The sequence below is a fragment of the Vigna radiata genome, chromosome 1 (genome assembly GCF_000741045.1).
Source record: "Vigna radiata var. radiata cultivar VC1973A chromosome 1, Vradiata_ver6, whole genome shotgun sequence".
Classification (NCBI taxonomy): Eukaryota; Viridiplantae; Streptophyta; class Magnoliopsida; order Fabales; family Fabaceae; genus Vigna; species Vigna radiata.
In genome coordinates, this window is record NC_028351.1 from 13,154,574 (window position 1) to 13,166,627 (window position 12,054).

Here is a 12,054-nt window from a genome sequence, read left to right on the forward strand (position 1 = left end):
TGTACCCTTTTTGAAGCCGAGAATAGCCTAAAAAGACACACTTAATTGCACGAGCGGAGAGCTTGTCTAGCCCTGGAGACATGTCGTGAACAAAACATACACAGCCAAAAACTCGAGGAGGGGTGTGATAGAGAGGATCATTGGGAAAGAGGATGGAGAAAGGGACTTTATTATTGAGAGAGGAGGAGGGCATCCTATTGATAAGATAACATGCAGTTAAGATGGCATCCCCCCCAGTGATGAACAGGAATATGGGCACCAAGCAAAAGGGTACGAGCCGTTTCAACCAAGTGTCTATTTTTNCTTTCGGCTATACCATTTTGCTGGGGTGTATGAGGACAAGTGGACTGATGCAAAATACCATGGGAGCTAAGGATTGCAGAAAAAGAGGATGAGAAATACTCTTTAGCATTATCACTTCTCAAGATTTTTATTACTTGACCAAATTGGTTNTTGATTTCATTCAAAAAGGAGGTGAAAATGGGTAACAATTCAGAACGATCTTTCATTAGATAAACCCAAGTACATCTAGAATACTCATCAATAAAAGTAACAAAATATCTAAAACCAAAAGAAGAGACGCGACTAGGTCCCCAAACATCAGAATGAATAATAGAAAAACTAGAAGTACACATTGAGTGAGACTTTTTAGGAAAGACAGATTTGACATGTTTTCCTAGTTGACAAGACTCGCATTCTAAAGTTTGAAGACTACTAAGTTCAGGACACATCTGTTTTAACTTTGACAAGTGAGGATGGCCAAACCGATCATGTAACACTTTAGGATGAGGAGCAGCAACACATGATACCCGTGGATGAGATCCAAAATGGTATAAACCTCCAGCTTCATATCCTTCTCCAATCTGTCTCCCCGAGCCACGCTCCTGTATGACAAAAGAATTTGAATCAAAGGTTATTGAACAATGTAACATTTTGGTTAACTGACTTAAGGAAATTAAATTGAATGGACAGTGAGGGACAAAAAGAACAAATTTCAGAGTGAGAGAGGGAGATAAGGAGACTTGACCAACTCCCTTTGAAGAAGTTTTAGAGCCATTGGCAAGGGTAATGAAATGGGGTTTTTCTTGGAGGGAAATGGTTGAGAATAGTGAGGCATTACCAGAGATGTGATCAGAAGCACCCGAGTCAATTACCCATGAATTTGAACCTTCCATGGATTGAGAAATGCAAGCTGTGGACATACTTGGGGACTGAGATGATTGCGCCAAGCTGTTAGACTTTAATCGCAGATACTCTTGATACTCTTCCTCAGTGAACTTGGAGTTGGAAGTGGAAGTTTCAGCCTTAGAGATATTGNCTGTTTTTGAAGGAAAGCCATGCAAGGAGTAACAATTTTCTTGGGTGTGACCCGGCCTCTTACAGTAAGAGCACTGAGGACGTCCCCGACCTCCACGTCCTCCTCCTCTAGTGCCACGTCCTCCTCTTCCTCGTGTGGCAACCATGACAGATGGTTCTAGTGTTTCATGAGCTTCCTGAGATTGAGGCGCTGGAACACGAAGAAGACGTGTGGTCAAGGCTTCCAAGGTTGGGACCTCATGGCTTGTNAGAAGTTGGTCNCTGATGTGATTCAAGTCTNGATGCAAAGCACGGAGGATCATCACCATATAATACTTGTCAAGCTTCTTCTTGATGTCTTCCGAAGATTCCTCTTCCAAGAACATTCTCAACTCTTCCACAGCTGCTTGGGCTTCAGTCATGAAGGAGACCATATCATGATNTGTCATTTTGAGACTTGCAAGCTTGTTAGCTGTATCGTAGAGANGTTGAATATCATTAGNATAAATNCTTTGAGCTTTCTTCCAAAACGAGTGACATGTTTTGAAGGCTCTAAGAGATATCAAAAGTCGTGGTTCCACAGACTGCCACAATAGGGCACACAATTGGAAATCTGCTTGTTTCCATTGTTCAGCTTTTTCAGACGGTACTTGGCTTCCATCTTGCTCAAGGTGGTCATAATGTCCTTGACCGAGAAACCACAATTCCACGGCAGCAGACCAAGAGAGGTAATTCTTTCCGTTTAGCTTTTCTGAAGTAATTGAGGGACTTCCAGATAGAGAAAGAACACTTCCAGACGCCATTGATGATAAAAATAGGAGAGGAACCAGAAAGGAGCCTGAAAAACCGAGAGAAACAGAAAATGCAGCAGGGAGCAACCAAACAACCCTCGGTTTTTCAAGGGGAGCTTCGGGACCTCACGGGAACCAGGTTTTGAGGGTCCAAACAGGGAGAGGAGACCCAGGCGACAGCTATGGAGGTGTCGCGGCGGCTTTCCGGTGAGCAGACGGCGGCGCGTGTACAGCACGCGCCTGTTCGCAGCGCACAAAGAAGCTGCGCGTGAGGGAGCGTGAGGAGGAACCAGGCGAACCCACCGGCGGGGTTGGCTGTCGCGTGAAGAGGCGAACCAAATCCACTGGTCGCCGGACGGAACAGTGACGGTGGCCGGCGGCGGACGGCGGCGGACGGCGGTGAACGGCGGCGAACAGAGGCGGACAATTGCGGGCAGATGCGAGATGGCGGGCAACCAAGTTGAAGAACTTGAAACTGCAGTTGACAGCTGCGGACAGTGGCGAGACAGCCGCGGACGATGGCGAACGGCACCGGACAGGTGCGAACAGCAACGACAGTGCTGGTGGACAACTGAGGACGGAAACCAGAGCAGGATGAACCTGCTCTGATACCAACTTGAGATTTAAAATTGATAAGAAATATTCTTGAGGGCTTAATGATCCCTCTCATGTTCTGCCATTTATAATAACAAAGAGATGATACAATAGGGAGATAGAAGGTTAAGAGACTGTCCTAGACTACTAGGTACAGAACTAGGTAAAACCATTAAACTTCTGCAGACTAGCCTAAATGATAATACCTATATGTAATGATTCCAACAATCTTTACCTGGAGTAAGATCATGATAAAGTAAGTGCCATTGAATAAATAAAGATGCACAAGATTGAGGGGTCATGTATGTTGGTACAAAATAGAGTACGAAGTCATGTTGCAATTGGAGGACAGATTAGAGCATGCAGTTGATTAAGTTATGGGAGGTAAGAATTCCATCACCCCAGTAGCAGAGGGATTTAACCGGTGCCTCAAACTTAAACTTGAGAGCCATTTGCAAGTAACGAAAGGCAAGGAATTGTAATATGATAACTCAGGAAAAATATTATTAGTTACGGGTCATATGATTCAAGGCATTAGTGTCAAGTATCTTGGGTCCTAGGGAAAAAGACTGAGGGACAAAAGCTACAAGATTACTAAACTGAATCAAGATTTGGCAAGGCAGATGTCGAGATGTTTAGAACTGGAGGAAATCATGATATTCATTGGTGGTTAATATTTTTTGCAAGATCTTTGCAAGTTGGGCAACATTAGTCGTCTCCGCCTTTTCCATGCTTTAGTGTGACATCCTACTTCAATGTGGCCAAAATGGTTACAATATTGCAATGAAGATTACTCTTTGCCGACCTTGCCAAGTTTTCCACAATGAGAGGTTTGAGACCGAGGTGGTGGAATACCTAAATGCTGGTTGTTGTAAATTTCATTGTCCTAGTTTTCTAATGTGTGTTTATACTTGTACTGTTAGAGCTTTCTTTATGTTTTTACTCCAAAGTTAAGTTTCCCCCCTGCTGATATGTGCTTTTGTAAAAATGTTTAGAGCAAGAGGATGATGATACCACTACTGTCCAAAGTCAACCCCTTCCTCGAGATGCTTTCAGGATACGACAGTATCAGAAAGCTCGAGCCAGCAGTGCTTCTCAAACGGGATCAGTTTCATATGGAAGTGCATTTTCTGGCGATTTATCTGGCAGCACTGGTTGATAAAAATACTTTCAAGCATTTATTCGAGGCTGTTGTAAATTAAAAGACCTTCCATGAACTCATATATCACTATCCTTTTGCTTATAGCGTTATGCACAAGTTATAAACATGATGTATATTCAGGGTTCATTCCTTTCGTCCATTGTCATGTTTACTAAAATCTGACAACGCAGAAGGACTACCATCTTTGCATCAGTATAACCGCAGCTTTTGGGATGTTCGATACATTGATAAAACATGAACTTTCATGGAAGAATGATACCTGTCTCCAATTGCCAGAGTAGAGATTGGTCTTCTGAAACTATTTTCTCCTTGCAGGGATGTAACTAGGTCATCTAAAATAAGATTTATTATATGCACTTTTATTTTGCTATACTACAGAAGGGTTCAACTTTTAGTATCATGATTTTACAATATGTCGATATTCGTGACAATTTTTTTATACTTATTTTATGAGCATGATTTGCATAGAGCATGATGCGATGCTGAAGATTAAAACCCAATTTCTTATTCTCAATTTAAAATAGGATTCTTCCTTCATCCCGCTATTCTCTTTCTACACCCCCAATTTTTTTAAAATACCTATTTTGCCCTGTGTTTTTATAACTAAGTCAACCTCTAAAACATCCATTAGTGTCCTTGTGCGTTACTTTTGAGTTTTTTTACTCTTAATGGTTGTTGGATTTGTTATAATGGTGGTAAAGAACTCGATTGAATAGAACTATTGAGTAGTGTTTGGATAATAGGGCAATTCATAATTGTAGTAAAGAGATGGTTTTTAAAAGAACAATAATACTTTGACAATTGTTTTTTGAAAATATTTTAACACCATTTTTTGGACTAATTATAAAATGATATGTAAATAATGTTAAAATGTTAAAGAAATGTTGTCAAAGTATCATTATTTTTTTTTTAAATTACGAATTGTATAATCAAAATGGAAAAATTGTACATGGGATGGGGTGGTATAATTCATTCTTATATGGGTGATCTTTCTAAATACTATTATGCAAGAAAACCACTCTACTCACCAATTTGGAACACTCATTCTAGAAAGGAATTTCAAAATTGAGAAATAACTATATCTTATGTATTTTTTTTATTTTGCAATATCTTTTTCGGTTAATTTTTGGATTATTTATTTTAAAAGGTGTAATGATTATGTGAATAGTTAAAAGGGGGTATTTTATTGTGTAGTAGATGTTAGGTGCAAATGTGAGTTAGATGTTAAGTGTGTTAAAAGGTAGAAGTTATATGTAAAATGCCAAAGCAGACGATAGGTGAATTTACAATAATTAGACAAGTTAAAATTGAGAGCGTTAGACACTATGTTATTTATTGATGATATAGACTCAGCTTTTCTTAATTATATTTAAGTGAAGAAAATTTAAGAAAGACTTCCATTAGACATATAACCAAATGATTATGAATATACACTTTCAAGAATTCAAAGGAATTTAATAAACATGAAATCATAAATGAAATCAAAGAAAAAAAAACAAGTTTAATTTATATTTTTTCTATTATAAATAGATTAACAAGATATTAATCTATAATTTTTATTATATTAAACATATATAAACACTCATATTCAATCTTCTTACTAGAGGTAAAGGTTTCCTTATACATAAGAATAAATTATTTACTTCTCTCTAATTATTTACTTCTTTCTAATTTCTGAAACTTTTTTGTCACTGTTTATTTTTCGTTATTACAGTCTCTATATATTAAAATATTACAATTTTGATCGAATACTTAATTCTCTGTGATTATTTTTTCCAAATCAGCTTTAGATTTAACATATTTATTTAAAATAAGAAAAAATATTAATTAATTGATTAAAATATAAAAGTAATGTATATAAAACCAATATTTTATGAAAATGATAAATTTTCTAAAAGAAAAAAAAAACTAAAAGTAAAATTTAGTCTAAATATTTTTAAGTAAATTAAAATACTAAAATTGTAATATAATAATTGCATCACCTCATCACAATGAGTTGACCGGAAATTCCTCAAGTTTCATCTACAAACACAAACGTGTGAGATGTTTTCCCCACAAACAAGATCAACACCATTTTTTCACCTCAGCTATTTTTGAAACCAAAATTCTCTAATGAATAGAACAGCATTGACGCTCACGAACAAGAACAGTCCCGAAATTCCAGCCAAAACCAGATAATCTTGTGTCATTATCCTCCCTTTCTAGCCTTATAAATACACTTATTTCACATTCTTTCATTGTCTGAGATCAGAAACAAACCGAGTGAGAAAGAAAGCATGTCTGGAATCATGCACAAGATTGAAGAGAGCTTTGGAGGGCACAAAAAAGATGAAGAACACAAAGGAAACCCCCATGATGAACACAAAGGTGAACACAAAGGCGATCACAAGCAAGAGGGTGGCTTTATGGACAAGATGAAAGACAAGTTTCATGGTGATGAACATAACAAGGGTCATAATAAAGAAGGGCACAAAGAAGGGCACCAAGAAGGACACAAAGAAGGGTTTATGGACAAGATGAAAGACAAGTTCCATGGTGATGAACATGACAAGGGTGGTGAGAATAAGAAAAAGAAGAAGGACAAGAAGAAGCATGGACATGAAAAACATGGTGACGGTAGCAGCAGCAGCAGTGACAGTGATTAGATATAATATATATGTTAAGGTAATCTTTGTGTTTCCTCTTTTAAATTTCATCATTACTTTATTCAATTCTTCCAAAATTTTGTAACACATTATTTACAGTAATATCTTCTCATTTTTTGAATTACATTTTCTGTTTTATATTTGTAATGTTTTCTCTTTATCAGTCATGCTGTGTATAATTATTTTAAATCTTAAGAGGATTTATTTTAAAGCTTTGGGAAGATATATTTAAAACCTGGATTAAAAGACACATAAATGCCACTATGATTTAATTTCACTTTTTTTTTTTTAATGTTATTGCTCAAGATATTTGAAATTCAGATATATGTTGTATTAATCTTCAAATTTGAAAAATATTAAATATAACTTTAAATTTAATATGTTATTGTTTTTTTTTTTTTATTAAAGCATACGTTTGAGATCAATTTGTACACGCACATCAATACTCTTATTTACGCGTGGCCAAATATACATAGAGATTACTACTATAGTACTTGATTTTCTTTTTTCTCAATTTCGGACCAATATATATGTAGATATGTATTTATGGAAGTTCAATCGTGGATTAGTGGAGTGTATATCTGTTTTGGAACGACGTTAATAATGTAAGACTACTCGATTCTTCATTTTTATCACTCTCAGAGAAGAACAACAAAGTATGATCTTGAAGAATCATATCCATGGCATGAGTGATCCGTGTGCATNATGATAATCATTCAAGAAGAAAACAAGAAAACTTACAGAGAGTAAAGTTGGAAAAAGCANAGAAGCTCGAGAGAGAGAGGAAGAGAACTTTCTACACAATTATATTATGAATAAAATGTGTATTGTTTCTATTAAAAGTAAAAGAGTACCTTATATATATANNGNGNNAAAGGCGGTAAAGTACACAGTAAAAAACAGATAAGAATCAATTAAAGAGGATTCTAACAGCCCCCCTCAAGCTTGGCGTAGATGTTAAGAGTGCCAAGCTTGGAATTTATGCTATGAAAGGTTGAAGGAGGAAGAGGCTTGGTCAATATATCAGCAAGTTGTAGAGTAGTGTGTATGGGGAGGAGCTTCACAATGCCCTGTTGAACTTTTTCCCGAATGAGATGGCAGTCAATCTCTATGTGTTTTGTTTGTTCATGGAATACTTGGTTGGTGGCGATTTTGATGGCAGAGATGTTGTCACAATATATGGTGGCAGGTTGTGGAAGAGGAAGATGGAGATCATTCATAAGATTGCTAAGCCACTAGAGTTCACAGACGGTCTGGGCAAGAGCGCGGTATTCAGCTTCGGATGAGCTGTGGGAGACCGTGTTTTGCTTTTTTGATTTCCATGCTATTGGTGAGTCCCCCAAGTAAACAATATAGCCAGTGCTAGATTTGCGAGAATCAGGACAGTCGGCCCAGTCGGAATCACTGTAAGCTTGTAATTGAAGGTTATTATTTGCGGTTAGAAAAATACCTTGTCCAGGAGTTTGTTTGATATAGCGTAAGATTCTAAAGGCAGCTTGGTGATGGAGCGTGGTTGGAGCAGCAACAAATTGGCTGAGACGATGGATAGCGTAGGTGATATCTGGACGGGTGTTGGTGAGGTATATAAGCCTTCCTATTAGCCTTTTGAATGCAGCGGGGTCATCAAGAGGAACACCATCAGAAGATATTTTGGTGGAAAAATTCATAGGAGTGCTGACAGGAGCTGCATCAAGCATCCCTGTTTATGTGAGAAGATCAATAGCATATTTCCTCTGGGTTAAAAGGATCCCTGCACTGCTTCTAGCAACTTCAAAGCCCAAAAAGTAAGATAAATTACCAAGATTTTTTATTTTGAAACTGTCATTAAGCAGTTTTGTGATTTGTTCAATATCATGAATATTATTTCCAGTGAGTATTATATCATCAACATAAACAAGCATTATAGTAATGTTATTTCCAGTATGTTTTACAAAAAGAGAGTGGTCTCCAGATGTTAGTGAAAAGTTGTGAGAGAGAAGAAAAGATGATAACTTGTCATACCACTGTCTGCTAGCTTGTTTCAAACCATAGAGAGATTTATGAAGAAGGCAAACCTGATTTTTACCTGTGGTAAGGACCCCCGGTGGTATTTGCATGTAAACCTCTTCGTTTAAGTCGCCGTGTAGAAAGGCATTATTGACATCCAATTGTCTTATGTGCCAATTTTTAGCTGAAGCTAAAGATAGTATGAAACGAACACTAGTTAGTTTAATAACAGGAGAGAATGTTTCAAAATAATCAATACCCTCCATTTGATTGTATCCCTTGGCAACAAGGCGAGCCTTGAATCTGTCTATGGTCCCATCGGCCTTGTGCTTTGTTTTGTATACCCATTTGCAGCCTATAGCCTTTTTGTGGGAAGGGAGAGTGGTGATGGTCCATGTATTGTTGTGTTCTAGAGCCATGATTTCTTCTTTCATAGCCTGCCGCCAGTGATCATGTTGTATGGCTTCTTTGTAATCCTGCGGATCAGTAACACTATCTAAAGAGAAAATGAAAGCTTTATATGCAGTTGATAATTTGGCAAAAGATAGGACATTGCTAATTGGGTATTTTGTTTTAGTAGTAGTATAAGAAGAGATTTGGAAATCTTTTAGATAGGCTGGTGGTTTTCTAACTCTACTAGATCGTCTGGGAGAGTCATTTTCATGATGTGCATTTTCGGCAGGGTCTTGAGTATGTTCATCATTTATGGTGACATTGTCAATGGGAACAACAGTGTTATTGTGATCATCATTATACATAAAGGGATTAGTAGATAAAGGTATTGAAACATTCTGATCTTGTATAAAAGGGGAATTAATGGCAGGAAATTCATTTTCAAGAAAAGTAACATTTCTAGAAACATTAATATCATGGCTGTCAAGATCATATGTAATGTAACCTTTAGTTGTAGGATGTAATCCAAGGAAGAGGCTGGGCTTGGCACGGGGATCAAGCTTTTTTCTATTGGAATGAAGAGTGCTAACATAACAGAGGCAGCCAAAGACTCTCAACCTGGAAATGTCAAAGTCANTGTGATATAATCTGTCANATGGTGAATTATTATTGAGAAAAGGAGTAGGCATTATGTTAATTAAAAGAGTAGCATAGTTGAGGGCATATGTCCAAAATTGAGTAGAAATTTTAGAATGAAAAAGCAAGGCTCTAGTTACATTGAAAAGATGTTGGTGTTTCCTCTCAACTATACCATTATGTTGAGGAGTTTCAATGCAAGATGTTTGATGAACTATACCTTCGATGTTAAAATAATCAGTCATAGCAAATTCTTTGTCGTTATCAGAACGAATGATCTTTATTCTAGTTTGAAACTGATTTTTAACATATGCAATAAAATGAATAATGTGTTGACGAGTTTCAGATTTATGTTTCATCAAATGTATCCAAGTATATCTAGTATAATCGTCAACAATGGTTAAAAAATATCTCTGATAGAGCATGATCCCCAAATATCAATATGTATAAGATCAAAAGCATGAGAGGTATGAGTAATACTAGGAGAAAAAGGAATACGTCTTTGTTTAGCAGTATGGCAAGCATTGCAATTGTCAGTTCTAAAATCAATGTAGCTATACTTGTGTCTCAAAATTTCTAGTCTTTGATCAGACAAATGACCTAGCCGATTGTGCCAAATGTTTTTACAATCAAATTTAGCAGCAGTGTGCTTATCTACAGAGTGAGTAAAATGGTGTGTAGTGTTGATGGATCCGCGAAAGATGTACAACCCTCCATTCACCTCAACTGAACCAATCTTGCTGTTTGTGGTCAAATCCTGAATAAAACATGTTCCATTAGTGAAGCTAATACAGACATTATTATGTGCAACCAGCTTAGAGACAGAGATGAGGTTATAACAAAAATCTGGAATAAACAGAACATCTTTGAGAATAATATGTTTACTGATTTTAACAATGCCTTTATGTGTGGCGTTGGTTTGCATGTCGTTAGGTAGATTAATGGTCACAGGGGTAATTTTTTCATAAGAGCTTAAGTGAGTGAGAGAAGAGGAAACATGATTTGTTGCGCCAGAATCTAATATCCATGATATAATACCTTTGCCTTCATGAGAAGTAAGGGTAAAAACGGATTTACCTGTATCAGTTGAATTAGATATTATGGAACTGATCTGATTAGTGGATGGGGCTCCTGTGTCATTAGAGGGCTTGATAAGGGCCATGAGAGCTTGATACTGCTGTTGTGTCAAGCGGACCTCTTGATCAGTGGCATCTGCAGACTTAGTATCTTGATTTGTAGTCATGAAACTTTTTCCATTGTGAAGTTTATGACCTGGAGGAAACCCATGTTTCCTGTAGCAGACTTCAATGGTATGTCCGATTTTGCCACAATGGGAGCAAATCTTCTTACCAGTAGTATTTTTGTTAGCAGGAAATCCATGTTTCTTGAAGCAAACCGATTCATTGTGACCATTCTTGCCATAATAGGAACAGGTGACAATACCAACAGCGGCAACATGTTTAACTTCCAGCCCATTGAGAAAATTATTGCTCATAACCTGTCTTTCTTGCTGTACAACATAGGAAAAGATTTTCGAGATGGGAGGCATAGGATCCATTAATAAAACGTGAGATTGAATGTTACCGTATTGTTCATTCAGTCCGCGAAGAAATTGTAGAATCTGATCCTCATTCTTTCTTTGAGTAATTGTTGAAGTAAGTTTGCAAGAGCACTTGACTTCACAGGAACAGGTTGGCTCAGGACGAAAGTTGTCGAGCTCATCCCAGATTATGCGCAGCTTGGTAAAATACTCTGTCACAGTGCTTTCCCCTTGTTTTAGAGCGGCGGCTTCGTTTTGCAATTCAGAAATACGTAAGAGATCTCCTTGGAAGAATCTTGATTTTAGGTCGTCCCAAATGGCTTGGGCGCTGTCCATCCAGAGGATACTACGACGTATGTCCGGAGATACAGAGTGTACGAGCCACGAGACCACCATGTTGTTGCATCTTGTCCATGCGTGATAAGAATCGGCTTCCTTTTGCGGTGGAGTAGCAGTACTGTCAATAAACTGAACCTTGTTCTTCGCACTCAAGGCTGTGTACATTGATTTGCTCCAAGCATGGTAATTGTTGGATTCTAGGAGAGGGGAAACGAGAGAAATTGCAGGACTTTCGCTTGGATGGAGATACAAGAGATCGGAAGATTGAGTGTGTTCCTCCGTCATCGTCGAATATCCTGTAAAAGAAAAGAGGAACAAAGAAAAGGAAGACGAGAGAAAGAAAAAGAAAAAGAAGGAAAAGGGAAAAAATTAGGGTTAGAGGCGCAACAGAGCTCTTCAAAAGAAGAGCTCTGATACCATCAGAGAAGAACAACAAAGTATGATCTTGAAGAATCATATCCATGGCATGAGTGATCCGTGTGCATCATGATAATCATTCAAGAAGAAAACAAGAAAACTTACAGAGAGTAAAGTTGGAAAAAGCANAGAAGCTCGAGAGAGAGAGGAAGAGAACTTTCTACACAATTATATTATGAATAAAATGTGTATTGTTTCTATTAAAAGTAAAAGAGTACCTTATATATATATAGGGTGACAGAGGCGGTAAAGTAC

At 37.4% G+C, this 12,054-nt stretch overlaps 3 protein-coding genes across 5 annotated transcripts in view; 2 read left to right on the plus strand and 1 right to left on the minus strand.

The window, feature by feature from the left end:
- LOC106770907 (cleavage stimulation factor subunit 77) overlaps positions 1-4,332 on the plus strand; it is a 46,256-nt gene extending 41,924 nt beyond the window's left edge. For all 3 annotated transcript variants that reach the window (XM_014656757.2, XM_014656765.2, XM_014656773.2), the window contains exon 23: positions 3,677-4,332. In XM_014656757.2, the coding sequence (XP_014512243.1) occupies positions 3,677-3,840 (164 nt within the window). In that variant the 3' untranslated portion in view covers positions 3,841-4,332. The remainder of the gene's footprint in view (positions 1-3,676) is intronic.
- Positions 4,333-5,944: 1,612 nt separating this feature from the next.
- LOC106757736 (protein SRC1-like) lies at positions 5,945-6,493 on the plus strand. Its single transcript, XM_014640510.2, has one exon. The coding sequence runs from the start codon at positions 6,120-6,122 to the stop codon at positions 6,486-6,488; it is 369 nt and encodes a 122-aa protein (XP_014495996.1). The 5' UTR covers positions 5,945-6,119; the 3' UTR covers positions 6,489-6,493.
- Positions 6,494-7,723: 1,230 nt separating this feature from the next.
- LOC106757745 (uncharacterized mitochondrial protein AtMg00240-like) lies at positions 7,724-8,185 on the minus strand. The gene has a single exon (XM_014640522.1). The coding sequence runs from the start codon at positions 8,183-8,185 to the stop codon at positions 7,724-7,726; it is 462 nt and encodes a 153-aa protein (XP_014496008.1).
- Positions 8,186-12,054: the final 3,869 nt, after the last annotated feature.

Bases quoted from the DNA above. Each gene is read 5' to 3' on its own strand.
- LOC106757736 (XM_014640510.2), top strand. From the start codon at position 6,120: ATGTCTGGAATCATGCACAAGATTGAAGAGAGCTTTGGAGGGCACAAA.
- LOC106757745 (XM_014640522.1), bottom strand. From the start codon at position 8,185: ATGCTTGATGCAGCTCCTGTCAGCACTCCTATGAATTTTTCCACCAAA.